Below are 18,036 nucleotides of genomic sequence, written 5' to 3' on the forward strand. Positions count from 1 at the left end.
CTGGCCCTCCAACGGCTCTCTAGGCGTCTTTTCCGGCGTTTCATCTCTCTCAGCTCCCCGGTAAACCAGGGAGCCAGTCGAGATCTAGGCCGGGTCAGAGGCCGCAAGGGCACGACTCGGTCTAATGCAGCGGCGGCAGTTGTCTCCCAAGCCGCCGCCTGATTTTCCGCCGAGTCATGGACCAGATCCTCCGGATAAGAAAACCTTTATGCTTAATTATCATTTATTAAAACAATAAGAATTGTATTAACTTAAGGCTGGTAAAAGAGAACGCTATGGGAAAAAGAGGAAATCAAGTAAAGTTATTAGGTGGGTTATAGACGATAGAATTTAATTGTTAGTGAATGTTTGTTAAATGTAAACCCAGACAATGCACTGTCTACCGAATATTAAGGTGATCATGTTAAAAAATTAATAAAACATATTTTTAAAAGAATTCCAGTACTCTTCTGGCACAAGGGTTCATGGGCCCTCCATTACTTCCTAGAGATATTTGAAAAATACTGATTTTTCACTCAGAGTCCCCGGAGACATTAATAATACTTGACTGAGTTAGTGGTTGACTGGACTAAGTATGTAAAGAAAGGAATCAACCTGATGTTGGATGGTGAATAAAATGATTAAGATTTTCATTTTGTACAAGAATGGGGAAAATTAGAGCACTACTTAAATAATTAAACATCATTCAGGGTGGATGATCTGCTGATTGTCATTTTACAGGACCAAAGCAGTGGTGGGATTTAGCCAGTTCGCACCAGTTCGGCAGAACCGGTAGCTAATTTTTGGTTGCCCAGGCCCTGAATGGACTTCCGGAAGCAGCATCCACACAGAGAACCGGTTGTTCACCTACCTGAATCCCACCACTGGACCAAAGTATACCCTGTACTTTTCATGATTGATATAGGTTGCAGAATTCTACTTTTTAGAACATAACTATATTGAAAAAGACTCATGTTTCAGTGGCTATGGGAGTTGCCTGTTGCAAAACCAGAACGACGAGATTCGAGATTCGGGACAGATCAGCATGGAGAAAGCCAGGTGGTCAATAATGACTTGATGGCCCATAATCAATCAATCAATCAATCAACCAACCATCAAAGCTGACATCAGCCAGAACATAGAACAAGTCAGAGATTGGAAGTGCAAGATTGGAAGATGTGGAGAGAGCTGACTCACAGAATTGCCAAGAGTTGGGACACAATTGAATGGATAATATCGTTATTGTCAATCCGTCCATATGGAAAACAGATCTTATTGTTTATATTCTATGAAATGCCAGCAACATTTCCAGTACTCTCCTTTGGGGGAAAACTGAAGCTCTTGGGAAGTTTTGAGGGTTTGTTTTTCAGGGAGACGAGAAATATCACGAGATTACGTTTTCATGAAAGGCAGCGTAGCAACCACTATCAGGTGTATCTCTGATGCAAACTCACCTGAGAACCAGGTGTGTATTCTTGGTCTCCCCAGGCAGTCATCAGAAGCCCAGAAGGTGTATTCACCACACCGTGCTAACCCAGCTAATTGTACTGTGTGAAGTCTTGCTGAGAGTCTGAGAGAATAACAAATTTAGTTACAAATCAAATCTTCCAGTGGTTCCAGATATCCAAAGTGATTCTTTTGCTATTAGCGGCAATCAGCTGCTGATTAAATGCCAGGCAATAGCTGGCATCCTCAGAGCAATTCCTCCTTATGGACTTGTGTACTATTAAGGGAAGAAACACACAGCCCTGGATTATGGAAAGAAGAGGCCAAGGGATCAAAGGATGTTAATGAAGCAGCGGAGAACTTTATCAGTGGCCTAAAACCATCCTTGGTTCTAATTCATTGCATGTTCAGCTGAATGTATGTATAAAGATTCTGTTCCTCTCTGCTGCAGGTCAGTAATGAGTTAGGAGAATGTGTGCATTGTGGTCAAACCTGAAAGTCAAGTTTGGTCAGAAGGCACACATGTAAATGATATTTTCCACTCCTAGGTAGTTCCTCCTGATAAGAGGCCCATCACAGATAAACACTGTAAAGAAAAGAACATTATGGAAATTGCATGTTCTCTTGTAGATGAATTATGAGTAGAAGATCAGAAGATGACCTAAAGAATGTTGGTAGGATCCTTCCTTCCTTCCTTCCTTCCTTCCTTCCTTCCTTCCTTCCTTCCTTCCTTCCTTCCTTCCTTCCTTCCTTCCTTCCTTCCTTCCTTCTCCTTCTCCTTCTCCTTCTCCTTCTCTTTCTCTTTCTCTTTCTCCTTCTCTCTCTCCCCTGCAGTGTTAGAACACAAGGAATAAATTCTGGTTAATCATACCAAAATATTTTTATTTTGAGCTTCAAAAAGCAAGCCACCTTTTGTATAAACCAGCTACAGGGACCCCATAACTCTAGCCAGATGTTATGACTTCTCTCTGGTTGCCTTAGAGATTTTGGTGGCAAAGTTCACAACTTCAGCCATGCAACAGGTAACAAGTTACTATCCAAACTGTTAAAAACTAAACCAAACCTCAGCAGGAAAATGTTTGTCCCATGTAACAAATTCACCGCATTGCTGTTTCACTTTCAGTGACTTTGAAGTAAGAAGAGAACATGAGGTCTGGAACCAGCCCCTTCTCACCCTAACCATTCCCTACCATACATAGTTAAAACATGAAGGTCCCTGAATGAAAAAAACGGGTGGATAGGTCTGTTGAAGGAAAACTCTTCATCAGAGTGCAGTCCAAGCTGGGAATAATCAAAATGGAGACTGCTTTAGAAAGAAGGTTGTCGTTAATCAAAGAGGAGAGCCGGACAGAAGTGTGGCTCTGGGAAAGCTGACCACATGTAGTAGGGAGTGGTGGGTTTTTACACCTTCTTGAGCTTTTGTTTGGAGTTGTTCCTGTGGCATGAACTTTGACTTGAGTCTGAGTGTGCCTTTCTGGTATTCTGATGGTGGTGGGTTAATCCTATTATGTCCCAAAAGTCATATCCTGTTTCCCTGGGGCTGTGGCTGATGACTGTTGGATTTTTTGGTGTGAGGGATTGTTGATTCCAGGGATCTTTCTTTCTAATCCCAGCTTCCTGACTCCAATCTTTCTGACAAGATTATCACATCTGCATTTCTGCAGACCTGGTTTCTGTCTGGGGCAGAGAGACATGGTGGTGGTGGGGGGGTTGGTTTCTGCCTTTAAAATCCTTTGGGGAAATATATTCTGCCTTTTTAATATTTCCCAAAATATTGTTTCTTTCTCTGGATTCTTCCCACAGGTCTATGGAGCAATTTAATGCAATTCCCCGAATTGCTGCTACCATTGTTGTAAGCGAATAGTGTGATCAATGCGTTTACAAAATGTTGTTAGAATGTCCAGTGAACAACTGCCTTTTGCCTCTAATGATTTGTAAATGTTTTCCTTCTCAGCTTTCTCTTGTGCTTCTGGGGAATATCTGGAAATGAAGAACCAGGTTTGCAGTAAATGTGCTGAAGGGACTTACTCGTTGGGAAGCGGGATCAAATTTGATGAATGGGATGACCTGCCGGCGGGATTCTCTAATGTAGCAACGTACATGGACAGCATTCTTGGCTCAGCCGAGAGTAAAGCCGACAGCTGTGCCAAGTAAGAATCTTATGGGTCTTCTGGTCTCCAGGATCTCATTGAGAACTAGTCCCTTCCTCTCCTTATGTATGTCAAGGCTCCAACAGTAGCCAGAAGATGCCAGTTAGAGAATGTAAATAGACACCTACCTGGCAATAATCTGGTGTAGGTTTTTAGCATTCAGAAGGCCAAGATTCTCCTAGAGATCAGTAAAAGAGTGTGAGGATATATTACAAAATCATTGAATGCAAGAGTTAGGAAGAACTGGAAACTAGCTGGTCTGATCTCTGTCCAGTGCAGAGATCTACACATTCCTGACTGATGGTCACCATCCAGTCTTTATTTAAGCATCTCTAGCAAAGGAAGGTAGTGTCATGAACCTGAATTTGGGCAAACTCTCGGAGCCCCTGGAGGACAGGGTGCCCATCCCACCACCGTCTCCTGGAGTTTGCCCAAATTCATGGCATCAATGACCCTATCTAACCATCTCCTCTTCTGCCGTCCTCTTCTCCTTTTGCCTTCCATCTTTCCCCAACATCACGGTCTTCTCCAAGGAGTTCTCTCTTCAGCTTCAGGATCTGCCCTTCCAAAGGAGAGTCTGGGTTGATTTCCTTCAGGATTGACTAATTGGATTTCCTTGCAGTCCAAGGGACATTCAGGAGTCTTCTCCAGCACCACAATTCGAAAGCATCCATTTTTTTTCAACACTCAACCATACGTGACTAACTGGGGGAAAAAAACCCCATAGCTTTGACTGGAGAAGGAAATGGAAACCCTCTCCAATATCCTTTGGCCAAGAAAACCCCATGGACAGTATCAAAAAGAAAATAGATCTATGAAAAATCTTTTCGATTGCCTTCTTTAAAAAAAGGAACCCCCTTCCTTCCCAAATTCTAGTAGTTTATTAAACAGCCTATTGACATGCGCTAAATAAATACATAAATAAAGAGCCTATATACAGTGGTGGCGAACCTATGCCACATGTGCCAGAGGCGGCACTCAGAGCCCTCTCTGTGGGCACACGCACCATGCCCCAGAGATGGCAATCGTCCCTCTTCAACCAGCCGCCTGCTAACTCACCAAGGTCCCACATGGCCAGATGCATCTCAGCACCCATGCGCTCGCTGGCCTCTCTGTGCAGGGGCTGATGGTGTCAGGCAGCAGCCGCCCTGACCCCTGCCTCACCTTGCCCTGTGACAATGGCACCCCCGCCTTGCCTCACCTTGCCTCGCCTCACCCCGCAGGATGAGCCTCCTGCCCACCGCCCCACCTGCCAGAGACCCCCTGGATCTCTTCCAACCCTGCCCGGCCCCCACAGGCATCCCTCCCCACGAGCAACATTGAGGTGATCACGTCCACCTTGGCTACACCTTCCCAATTTGCCATGACCACCACAGCCACGCCCACCCAGTGGGCCACGTCCACCTGGTACCCGGCGATAAATAAGTGGGTTTTGGGTTGCAGTTTGGGCACTCGGTCTTTAAAAGGTTCGCCATCACTGGCCTATAAGTTAACAGTTTGTCGTAAATCTAAACTCAAATAAAGCTTGTTTCTCTTTATATTTTTCCAGATCTTCCTGGACCCCTCGTGGGAATTACATTGAGTCCAATAGGGACGACTGCACCGTCTCGTTAATCTACACGGTCCACCTGAAGAAATCCGGTTCCATCTTCTTTGAGTATCAGTATATTGATAACAACATCTTCTTTGAATTCTTTGTAAGGGAAATTTGTGCACTAAATCAACCTTATAGAGTCAATGGAAACTAAGACACGATATTCCAAACGGAGGATAATTTTAAGATAGTTTATTGGTGTTCTCAGCTGTGTTTTCTTTAGGGCTTACAAAGTCATGATTCTTCCCCACAATAAGATAGACTCCTTAGTTGACTCAGAAGTGCGAGATCTGATTGGCTGCAATTGTCCAAGATCTCTGAGGCTTTGATGCCCACCAAATTGGCTTTGCTAATGGAAAGGTGGTCTGCCTAATGACTAATGCAACTTGTAACCTTGTTAAGGCAGACATTCTAGACTTCAGCTCTTTGAGGGTAAATTCACATGAATTTGGGTGCTCTAGTTGAAGTCTTTGGCTTGGTTCCTCTTGTGCCTCACGACCAGGTTGAGATGGTTTAGAGCAGGGGTAGGCAACCTTGGCTCTTTTATGGCTTGTGGACTTCAATTCCCAGAATTCCTGAGCCAGCCATGCTGAGGGGAAAGGGAGAGGTTTCCAAGCTGAGCCATGCTGGCTCAGGAATTCTGGGAGTTGAAGTCCACGAGTCATAAAAGAACCAAGGTTGCCTACCCCTGGTTTAGAGATTCTGGTTGAACTGGGTAGGTCATTTTCTTGGCAACAATATGGAAGTGATTTTCCATTGCCTCTTTCCCCCCCGTCTTCCATGGTCCTGGAATTTTCAGTAAGATCACCATAAACATGTCATATTACTCAACGTGACTTACTGTGTTAACTTACTGAATGTCAGAAGGGATATACTTCTTTCTAAGACTTCTCCCTGGACAATCCATGTTTCTCACGAATGAAGGCGAATCTACGTGTCCCAGGATAATGTTGCAGGATCTAATCTGGGTCGGTCACCGGGACTGGGGATTTTGTCTTCTAAGCTTTTGGACTTGTGGAGCCCATCGAACTCCGAGCTGTGGGAGTTGTGCTGGAGCAGTGCTAGAGAGAAATTCCCTGAAAAGTGGCTCCAGCAGGAGTCCAAAAGCTCGGAAGAGAAAACCTCTGGTCCCGGTGACTGACCCAGATTGGATCCTGCAATCCATGTTTCTGTTCTTGCTCAGTTATGTAGAACCCAGGATGATGTTTCTGTGCATCGCTAAATCCTCAAAGGCTTGAAATTCTCAATTCTTCCTTGCGTTACAAGCAAAATTGTGATGGCTGACACGGACCTGGATAGACGGCGCAACCAAAACAGAAGTCTTGGCCTCACCTGCGCTTTCCTTTTGTGCCAGGCATGAATCACTGTCGTGGCCAACTCAGATCCCCAAAGGGTGGCTGTCACATTGGCCATTCAGCCTTAATTAACATTTGCAGAATGGTTGGAGACACTCAAGAGATACAGGCAGGATAACCTGGCCAAATAATCCTGCCAACCCAAGGCTCCTTCCCCCTGCGGGACTTGTGCCAGCTCCCACCTTTGGCAGATGAGACACTGCATTTCCCTGTAGAAAAATGGCTTTCATGTCTCTCCTTCCAGTTTCTTCACATCTAAAGGAAGACACCATCAGGGATTCTGCTACATTACAGAACACAAATTTGCTCCCAGATGCAACAAGCAGCTGGTCTGATGCTGATTGATTTTTCTTTCCTCCCGGCAGAAAAACAGAAGCACAGTCTCATTATCAGAGCCCTAAAGTCACTCCGAGCTCAGAATGTTTTTTGATCAAAACATTCTTGGTAGCTTTCCAGCTGTTCTGCTCTACGTTTCATGAGCAGCAACCAGTTTCAGTTTCTGGTCAAAAGAACAGCCAGGATAGTGTTTGTGCAGCATGCTGTGTTGGCTAGGTGACTTGTGGAAATCCAGACCTTTGGCTTAACCAAATCGTGACTAAAACAGACACTGGCACAGAATGAAATTCTATCTCATCTCAGGAGAAAGAGTCCTTCAGATAACCCCTAGTCCAGGGGGTAGGCAACCTTGGCTCTTTTATGACTCGTGGACTTCAACTCCCAGAATTCCTGAGCCAGCCACGCTGAGGGGAAAGGGAGAGGTTTCCAAGCTGAGCCATGCTGGCTCAGGAATTCTGGGAGTTGAAGTCCACGAGTCATAAAAGAGCCAAGGTTGCCTACCCCTGCACCTAGTCCATATTTTACCGCTTTAAAAGTAAATGCAGCATTTCCTTTCATGTCTGGAAAAAATATTCTCATCCTGTACGATCAAAGAAATGTGGACTTTGAGTTAAGTACAAGAGAACATTGGGCCTATTCATCGGGGCACTGATTACTATCCTTATTCTGCAGTTATCTGGCTGTGATACCTATAAGGGAACTTGCTCATCATTTTTAAATGAGAATCTTGTAGTGTTCTGAGTATTTGAATCAAGAACCTTTCAGTGTTTGCTTTTCTTAAGCAGACAAAGCCACTGAAAATATCAGCTTGGGACCTGTAGATGTTCCTCTTCAAACATCTGAAGAGTCTCATCATGGAGATTCTGAGTCAAGTTGGGTGGTGAGGGCCATGTAGGATGGAATTCCTAGTACTTGAATAACAGAATAACAAGAGTGGAAGGGATCTTGGGGGTCTTCTAATCCAACCCCCTGCTCAAGCAGGAGACCCTACACCATTTCAGACAAATGGCTGTCCAATATCTCCTTAGGGTTACGAAATCCATAGTTCATGTATTGCAACATCCATCCTACATGGCCCTCAGTAGTGATCTGATCTGAAGGAGAAAAGTCAGTGGGAATGTACATGGGCACACAAAAGAGGGTCCATAGAAAAGGTTAAAAAAAAAGTTAGTATAACTTCAGTGGTTAGGGCTAGGGTTAGGATTATGAAACTCTACCAATTCCAGCCTTGTGGTTACCTGTGAAATCCACATTCTGCCTAACATTATTATATTTTGCCATTTGCAGTTAGAATCCCACTATCTTTCAACACACATTTATCCTTGTTAAATGACACAGACAAAAGTGTTACACATGGATGCCGTAACTTAGTATAGTTTCTCTCCCAAGCCAGCTTAGTATATTGTCTCTCCCAAGCCAGCCAAACTGGTTACTAGCTTGTCTACTGAATAATATCAGTCAAGGATCTTATTGTAAAGTGATTTTTAGGCTCCTGCAGTGTGACCCAGGTTCAAACCTCACGTGAATCTTAAAATCACAAAGGCTGCTACTCAGCAAAGAAATCTCATTGTATTTAGCAAAGCTTGGCTTAGAACAGGCATGCAATCTTTTTGTGATCTCACCTAGGAAGAAGGACAACACAATGTTTTATGCAAACTCAGTTCTGTTATGTTCCCAACTGCCACCCATAATTTCTCTGATTCTGCAATAGAGTGAGGATACCCTTGGCTTACTTTATGACAGGGCAAGGATTACGGAATTGCAAGTAAAGGTTGCATAAATTCTAATTGTTTGTTTGCCTTGATTGACAGCCTAGTAACTCCTAATATTTTGTTTAATCATCAGATTCAAAATGACCAGTGTCAAGAAATGGACTCCACCAGTGATAAATGGGTGAAATTGACAGATAATGGAGAATGGGGTTCCTATTCCGTAAGTGCAGTCTTGTGTGGCTTTAGTTGAAAGTTGTTGATCTTTCAAAGCAAGACTTTTTTTTTTTTTAGACAAACTATGTTGAGCTCATAACATCCCAAAGTGGCCCAGCCTATATTCCTAGATCAAAATGATTTATGTCTGGATCTGATCATTTGTGCCCTGGCTTGAAAATGTTCCAGAGCTTTCCCAGTGACAAATTTTGTGATCAGATGTTCTGAACTCAAATTATTTTGATCTTAAAACCTTTTGTGGGTCTCTATTATTTCATGACTGAAAGCTTATGTTTTTCTATATTATTCACCTTTCCTTTTTTCCCCCTTGGTTCTGTGTAACTACCAGCAAACTTGTGACAATCTATTAATCACAACTTGGCTAATCTTGGTGAATAGCGAATAGGTTGACCTGTTCTCCAAAGGAATTGAGGCAGTGGTGGGATTCAGTCAGTTTGCACCACTTGGGCAGAACCGGTAGCTAATTTTTTGTTGTCCAGGCCCAGAATGGACTTCCGGAAGCGGCACCCACACAAGAGAACCGGTTGTTCACATATTTGAATCCCACCACTGAATTGAGGGCAGGATAAGAAGTAACAGATTAAAGAAGGGTCCAACCTAGAATTAGGGAGACGTTTCCTGACAATTAACAAGTGGAACAGCTTGCCTCCAGAAGTTGTGAGTGCTCCATCACTGGAGGTTTCAAGAAGAGACAGGACAGCCGTTCGTCTGAAATGGTTGAGTAGGGGATTGGACTAGAAAACCTCCAAGGTCCCTTCCAGCTCTGTTATTCTATGAATAGTCTCAACTCTGCTGGTTCACCTGGACTAAAGAAGTCATTAATTGACCAGGCCTTAGCCCGTGGTGGCAAACGTATGGCACGCGTGCCACAGGTGGCACGCAGAGCCCTCTCTGTGGGCATGTGCGCTGTCTCCCCAGTCCTAGGCCTTCAGCTGGGTTTTATAAAACCTTTTCACTTTAGGCCTCCACTGCTGTGTGCAAAAAAAAAAAAAGGTTCAATCAATCAATCAATTTCAACTTCTCGCGGGGAAAAAAAAAGATCTCGCAAAGTTGGAATTGATTGATTGAACTTTTTAGTCCCACCCAGTCTGCCGTTACCACCGCAGCCATGCCCACCCAATGGGCCACGCCTACCCAATGGGCCACGCCCACCCAGTACCCGACGATACATAAGTGGGTTTTGGGTTGCAGTTTGGGCACTCAGTCTCTAAAAGGTTCGCCATCACTGCCTTATGCGTTACACTAAGCCGCAAGATGTTATGGTTGGTCACAAAAATTGGCCAGCTGCTGTGGCTTAGTTTTTAAAATAATAATAATAATAATAATAATAATAATAATAATAATAATAATAATAATAATAATAATAATAATCTGTGCCTTTGAATGATGTAATTGATCGATTAAAACAATGTTTAAAGGAGAGCTGCTTTAGTTTTTTTATAAGCAGTCTCCTAGAGGACTCCAAATTTCCATATCCACAGTAAAGAGAAAGCGGTTCTATTTTGAGATTTTGTGTGTGTGTGTGTGTGCGTGTATTTACTTTTCAGAACTGCAGAGGGAAACGCTGCATAAAATGCTTGAATGAACGAGGTAGTCCCTTTTAGCTGCACACCAATGCCTTATCGCACACAGAAACATTTTTGCGCTGAGTAAACAGGGCGAGGTTTTCCTTTAAAAAAGGAACTCCTTTTCTTTGTGCTTTGAGGTGGGGTGGGACAATTGTATTGTGTGCATGTGCTTTAAAACTGGGTTGTCACTGTGTTTGGCTCTACCATTAGTCAGCCACTTCCTTCAAGGCACTTCAGCAAAACAAGGTGTGGGCACTCATAACTTCACACCAATCTCCATGCGTTGTTATTCTATTTTTTTTTTTTAAAAAATATTTCCTTCTACGAGCATTTGCCTAGTAGTCAGAGATTTATACCTGCCAGGAAAATAACTTTTAATTGTATCTTAACCTCTTTCTCTTACATCCAGTCTCTTCCATGCTTAGTTTGCAATAATAATAATAATAATAATAATAATAATAATAATAATAATAATAATAATAATAATAATAATAATAATAATAATAATAATAATAATAATAATAAAGTTGGCAGGGATCTTGGAGGTCATCTAGTCCAACCCCCTGCTCAGGCAGGAAACCCTATATCATTTCGGACAAATGGCTGTCCAGTCTCTTCTTAAAAACTTCCAGTGTTGGAGCATTCACCGCTTCTGGAGGCAGATTGTTCCACTGGTTAATTGTTCTAATTGTTCTAACTCAGTGATGGCGAACCTTTTAGAGACCGAGTGCCCAAACTGCAACTCAAAATCCACTTATGTATCGTCGGGTGCTGGGTGAGTGTGGCCCATTGGGTGGTCGTGGCTTCGGTGGTAATGGCAGACTGGGTGGGACTAAAAAGTTCAATCAATCAATTCCAACTTTGCCAGATCTTTTTTTTCCCCGCAAGAAGTTGAAATTGACTGATTGATTGAATCTTTTTTTTTTTTTTGCACACGGCGGCGGAGGCCTAAAGCGAAAAGGTTTTATAAAACCCAGCTGAAGGCCTAGGACTGGGGTGACAGTGCACGTGCCCACAGAGAGGGCTCTGCATGCCGCCTCTGGCACCCATGCATAGGTTCGCCACTACGGTTCTAACTGGTTAATTGTTCTAAAGGCAGCCTGGTGCAGCTACTCACTTTACATCCACAATTGAGCCCAAAGTTTCTGTTGCTAAGTGAGAGAGTTCTTAAGTGAGCTTTTGCCCCATCTTATGACCTTTCTTGCCACAGTTGTTAAGCGAATCACTGCAGCTGTTGAAGTTAGTAATCCAGTCGTTAAGTGAATCTGGCTTCCCCATTGACTTTGCTTGTCAGAAGGTCTCAAAAGGGGATCACAGGACCCCAGGGACACTGCGACCGTCATAAATACAAGCCAGTTGCCAAGTGTCGGAATTTTGATCCCGTGACCCTGGGGATGCTGCAAAGGATGTAACTGTGAAAAATGGTTGTAAGTTACTTTTGTCAGTGCTGTTGCAGCTTCCAACGGTCACTAAATGAACTGTTGTAAGTTGAGGACTGTCTGTATATACTGGGTTTTTTTGTTTAGATTTTATTAGTTTTTATAGAGTTAAGGATAAGGTGGGGTCGGGGTTAGGGTTAGAGTTAGGGTTGGGGTTGGGGTTTTTCCAAATAACATTTTCAATATTTAGCAAACAGCATAACGTCTGGGTACATGTATTTAACTAACAATATTAGATGTAGTTAATTATCATAAGCAATATGTTAATTCATCACTCAACAGCCTTCTTCTTGCTAATATATCTTCAAAGTTACATATCACATTCCTTTCTCTCTGACTCGTTTTTCTAGCCATTGATAGGAATTATCCCACGTTCTAAAGTACACTGAGTCTTCTTTCTCTTTAATCTTTAAAGTCAATCTATCCATTTCTACGCACTCTAGAATTATTTTTGTTAGGAATAATAGGAGCTAGTTAAGAGAAAGATTGCAGGTATCTGATACTACACATATTAATGGCAGCAAGAATTGTGTTTGCCCCACATTGGAAAAATGAAAATTTACCAACTGAAGAAGTACTAATTAAGAAAATGTATATTTAAACTGTGTTCCTTTCTTCCCAGGTAACCTTGAAGTCAGGAACTAATATCTTGTACTGGAGAACAACCGGGATACTGATGGGGTCGCAGGTGGTGAAGCCCGTACTTGTGAAAAACATCACAATTGAAGGTGACCATTTTCAGTGCATCCCTACGATGTTCCTGCAGACTGCAGAAATTAAGCTTTAGCTTGTGAGAATCTTTCTATTTGCAGCTGGAATGGGGGACGTATCGGGGAAGACTTAAAATGAAAATGCAAAGTTTCTGATTTCTGATTTCTTTTTCTTACTTTCCCACTCTTATATCACTCTGAGTGAGCTGGGAGGTTAAGAAATAGGAAATATAAATAAATATTTGCAGTGGCATTTTTTTTTAAAATAATGTATACTAGCTGGGTTAGTGCAGCAGTTTTGTGCATGAGTTAATTACTAGGAAAACAGTGACACCTGCTGGATAGAACTGAATCCACAGGGTAAGTAGTAGCTTTATTGATTAAGAACTTGGGCCAGTGAACAACTAAAATTCACACCGAAGCAAGACCTTCACGAGGACGACTTGTGATTTATAGAACAATAGACAGAATAATATCATTAAGCAAAAACAGTTGCTTTTTTGTACAACAGCAACAAGAAAAAAATGCACTGGGTGGGAAAAATATAGTTTTTTAAATTATGTGTAATTTGTAAATTGGGCAAGTGGTAAAATATGGGAGCGATCTGCAAACTTGTTGGTTGCAGTTGACGAAATGGATTACACCAAGCGTTTTTTTTAAAGATGTCTTGGGAAAGGCACACATTTTGCTCCCACAAAAGAGGTAAAGGCCCTGAGCTGCACTTTCTGCATGCCTGTCTCCCAGGAATTTCTTTTCTTCTCTCCTCAATCTCTTTTGAAAACCTCTTGCCAAGTTTTTGAGTGACTTGAAAGCTGGCCCTGAGTGCAGGAGAAGACATGCATCATTAGGTGTCAAAGGAATTCACAGAACTTTATTCTTTAGCCGTTTTAGTCTAAGACAGGTGAGTCCGTACACTTAATAGTGGTCTTAAGCCTTTTAAACAAAGTCAGTATGTTATTTGTGTTCGGTTTTTAAATGCATCCTCCACTGTTTTTAACAAATTAAAGGAAACTGCCTACTACTGGAAAGGGCTCTGTCTTTCTTAAACTTAGTACAGAGGCAGAATGTATACGAAGAGGGAAAGAATTTTGCTTGACATCCCAAATAATTTTTTTTTGGCTTTATTTTATATTTATTTATTGGAGTTCTTATGACTGTCCAACTCCAGGAAGACTCTGTGTGATGCACAATAGGTCCAATCCATGTATTAAAAGCATTACTAGAAGCCTTGGTACTGTCCATGGGGTTTTAAGAAAACCCCATTAAGAAAACCATCCGGCCCTCTCAATTCCTGGCAAATAGATGGGGAAGAAATGGAGGTAGTGACAGATTTTAACTTCCTGGGCTCCAAGATCACCGCAGATGGGGACTGCAACCAAGAAATTAAAAGACGCTTGCTCCTGGGGAGGAAAGCTATGGCAAATCTAGACAGCATACTAAAAAGCAGAGACATCACCCTGCCAACAAAAGTGCGTGTAGTCAAGGCCATGGTTTTCCCAGTTGCAATGTATGGCTGTGAAAGTTGGACCATAAGAAAGGCTGAGCGCCAAAGAATTGAGGCCTTTGAACTATGGTGCTGGAGAAGACTCCTGCGAGTCCCCTGGACTGCAAGGCGATCAACTGGTCGGTCCTGGAGGAGATCAACCCCGACTGCTCTTTAGATGGCCAGATCCTGAAGTTCAAACTCAAGTACTTTGGCCACCTAATGAGAAGGAAGGACTCAATGGAGAAGAGCCTAATGCTGGGAAAGATTGAGGGCAATAGAAGAAGGGGACGACAGAGAATGAGGTGACTGGATGGAGTCACTGAAGCAGTAGGCCTGAGCTTAAATAGACTCCAGAAGATGGCAGAGGACAGGAAGGCCTGGAGAAACGTTGTCCATGGGGTTGCGATGGGTCGGACACGACTTCGCAACTAACAACAACAACAGAAGCCTTGGATTTGAAAGGGATAATATCAAATACGCAGTTTTATGTAAGGCACCAAGCTAAAAACTAGAAAAGTGGGAGTTCTAGTTCTGCCTTAGGCATGAAAATCAGCTGGGTGACCTTGAGCCAGCCACACCCTCTCAGCCCTAAGAAGGAGGCAACAGCAAGCCACTTCTGAAATCTTACATAGAAAACTGTAAGGGCTTACTTGAGCATGCACCTCTCCCAAAACCAAATAATTTAATTCTGCCTGGTGTTTCTCTGCTCCTGTCAGGTTAACAGACACTGTAACAAACCTTTGGCTAATTCAAGAATGTTCTAGGTAAATAGAATTTTGGATGTTTTAGCATATACGTTTTTATTAGTTTATAATGTACAATACAGTGAAAATACAAAAGTAAACAGCGGGAAAGATAGGGAAGGGAAAGGGGAATAGAAAAGTGAGTAGTAAAATAGAACATCAACATCAAACCTTTATTTTTACTTTACTTTTACAAAATAGTATAAACTAGCCATTTCAATAAACATCGAATCTATCTAATTGGTAAAGCCCAAAATCAAAGTTTCATTTTTTCCCCACCTCAAGCAGAAAGTCCAGAAGTGGTTTCCACACAGCAATAAAAGTATTTGCATTATTTTATTTAATCAATACAATCAATTTAGCCATCTCTGCTAGCTCCAGAGAATTTTGGATTTTGTATATGAATTTTGTAGCAAAACAGGGATTGAAATCAGGATAATATTGATCCAATCAGCACTATGCCCCCTCCCCATGAACCCAGCTCCGTTATTGCAATTGGAACCTACTTCCGTGTGGTTTTGCATTCTCTAAATGGGCTCTGTCTGTGCTCTCTGTTTTGCAGGGGTGGCCTACACGTCTGAATGCTTTCCCTGCAAGCCGGGCACCTTTAGCAACAAATCAGGTTCCTCCATGTGTGAAATCTGTCCAAGAAACACCTACTCAGAAAAGGGGGCTCGGGAATGCACCAAGTGTCCTGAAGAAACACATTATTCAGGTAACTTTCTTTTCTCCAAGGAGAACCGAATGTCCCAGTTCAGATTAAGATGTTCACTCAAAGCCAGGAAAGATTTCAGGCTGATTGAAAGATTAGAGACCCACTGGTTGCAAAGGCAGCGCTTGTTTTGACCCAGGACTGGGCACGGAAGCAACACAGCCAAAGTGAAGGATTAACTTCCTTTTATTGATCCAACTTCCCCCCCCTCCAAATTCCCACAGTTTACTGCAAGTCCAAAAGCAAAGCTCTAAACCAGTGATGGCGAACCTTTTAGAGACCGAGTGCCCAAACGGCAACCCAAAACCCACTTATGTATCGTTGGGTGCCGGGTGGGCGTGGCCCATTGGGTGGGTGTGGCTGCGGTGGTCACGGCAGACTGGGTGGGACTAAAAAGTTCAATCAATCAATTCCAACTTTGCGAGATCTTTTTTTTTCCCTGCGAAAAGTTGAAATTGATTGATTGATTGAACTTTTTTTTTTTGCCCACAGTGGCAGAAAAGGTTTTATAAAACCCAGCTGAAGGCGACGGCGCACGTGCCCACAGAGAGGGCTCTGCGTGCCACCTGTGGCACACGTGCCATAGGTTCGCCACCACGGCTCTAAACACGCGTGCCTGGCTGAGGAATTCTGGGAGTTGAAGCCCACAAGTCATAAAAGGGCCCAGTTTGAAGACCCCTGCTATAGGTGTATGCTACAGGCCATCCAACCCAAAGAGAAGAAACAGATGAACTTTTTGCTAGTCAGTTAATTAAGTTACTTAGGAAGCACGCCACAAAAGCAATGGGGGATTTTAACTACCCTGACATCAACTGGCAGACAAACTCTGCACCTGATGGAAGATCAAACAGATTGTTCTGTTAATTATTCACACTGTCAGAATTTCACACACACACCCTTATTTCTAGGTTAGATCTGTCCTGAAGAAGCTTCCACCCATTGCTCTTTATTTGGTGTCATAGCGAATAAGTCAATCCACTCTTCTTTATGACATCCCCCAAGTACTGGAAGACAGCTACATGTCCCACATAATCCTTCTCTTCATAAAACAAGATTCCATTGAGAGATTGTGAAAGAGTATCTGCTTTCCAGATTTATTGTCACTAAAATAGCAGACCAATAAAGATATCCAGCCTAGAAGTAAGGAGAAATTTCCTGTCCGTCAGAACAATTAACCAGCGGAACGACTTGCCTCCAGAGGTTGTGGATGCTCCATCACTAGAGGTTTTCAAAAAGAAATTGGACAAACACTTGTCTGGAAAGGCATACAGTGATGGCAAACTTTTTAGAGACTGAGTGCCCAAAAACCGGCCCTCACCCCACCTGCAGGGCCACCCATTGCCTCCATGGCCCGCCGCAGATCGCCCAGGTAGCTCAACAGTGCCATGGCAGCCACGCCCTCGCCCCACAGCATCAACTGTGCATGAGGGGGCGCGAGGGCGGAGTCTTGTCCCCGCTGTTTGGCTGTCATGCCCTGCGGGCTGCGCTCAGGGGCAATTCTCCTCTGGGGGGCTGCTGGTGAGTGGGCCGCGGGGGGAGGCAGGGCTGGGTCGACGGCGTGCGTGCGTGCCCACAGGGGTCTGACTGCTGCCTCTGGTACGTGTGCCACAGGTTCGCCACCACTGGCATAGGGTCTCCTGTTTGAGCAGGGGGTTAGTCTAGAACAGGGGTAGGCAACCTTGGCTCTTTTATGACTCGTGGACTTCAACTCCCAGAATTCCTGAGCCAGCATGCTGAGGAGAAAGGGAGAGGTTTCCAAGCTGAGCCATGCTGGCTCAGGAATTCTGGGAGTTGAAGTAAACGAGTCATAAAAGAGCCAAGGTTGCCTACCACTGGTCTAGAAGACCTCTGAGGTCCCTTCCAGCTCTGTTATTCTGTCTCTTGGTTCTCCCCAGACGGAAGAAAGAGTTTAGGTCTCATGTTTGCCAGTCAAGCTGGGTCTTACGCTTCTCGTCTTTTACTTTCAGATGAAGGATCAGGCCAGTGTCTGGAACGCCTTCCTTGCTCAAATAAAGACTTTTTTCAGATCCATACTCCATGTGATTGGGAAGGAAAAGTGAGTTGCATCTCTTCCCCGGCTCCTAATCCTAAATCTTCCCAATCCACCGCAGTGGGTCGCACGTAAGAAGTCTTCACTCAGGAATGTCTGAATGCTGCGTCTCCTTTTACCAAGGATTTTGCTTCTGTGCATAAATGTCTTTGGCTGGGCTCAACTCTGCCTTTGTCCTGGAGAAGAGTGAGATGGTTTCAAGCACCTTGTAGTGAACACGGATCCAGTTTTAAATGTGATGGCAGAAAGCCAATACATGCCGTGAGGTTGTCAATAGAAGAGAATATTTGTAGCTCAGGGTTGGACAGCGGGGTCCTTGCTGCTCTCTGAACTCGGTTGTTCTTTTGCAGATGTTTCATGACTCAACTACGTAATCTCTTCAGTGTTAGAAAGAACCAAACTCCACTCCCTTGTAGCACTGATGATGTTATCTAGTTGGGTCATGAAACATCTGCAAGAAAGCCACCAAGCTCAGAGAGCACCAAGGACCCCACAGTCGTCGTCGTCGTCGTCGTCGTCGTC

At 43.5% G+C, this 18,036-nt stretch overlaps 1 protein-coding gene across 2 annotated transcripts in view; it reads left to right on the plus strand.

The window, feature by feature from the left end:
* The window catches only part of KIAA1324L (KIAA1324 like), a 58,533-nt gene that overhangs the window by 5,521 nt on the left and 34,976 nt on the right, over positions 1–18,036 (plus strand). Inside the window, exons 1-6 of one of the 2 annotated variants that reach the window (XM_015827698.1) lie at positions 3,388–3,575; positions 5,125–5,272; positions 8,706–8,792; positions 12,436–12,541; positions 15,315–15,467; positions 17,432–17,520. In XM_015827698.1, the coding sequence (XP_015683184.1) occupies positions 3,412–3,575; positions 5,125–5,272; positions 8,706–8,792; positions 12,436–12,541; positions 15,315–15,467; positions 17,432–17,520 (747 nt within the window). In that variant the 5' untranslated portion in view covers positions 3,388–3,411. Of the gene's footprint in view, positions 1–3,387; positions 3,576–5,124; positions 5,273–8,705; positions 8,793–12,435; positions 12,542–15,314; positions 15,468–17,431; positions 17,521–18,036 lie in introns of those variants that run through there. The other variant, XM_015827697.1, reaches the window with a different exon arrangement.

This window comes from Protobothrops mucrosquamatus, unplaced genomic scaffold, assembly GCF_001527695.2.
Source record: "Protobothrops mucrosquamatus isolate PMUCROS unplaced genomic scaffold, P.Mucros_1.0 scaffold3881, whole genome shotgun sequence".
Lineage (NCBI taxonomy): Eukaryota > Metazoa > Chordata > Lepidosauria > Squamata > Viperidae > Protobothrops > Protobothrops mucrosquamatus.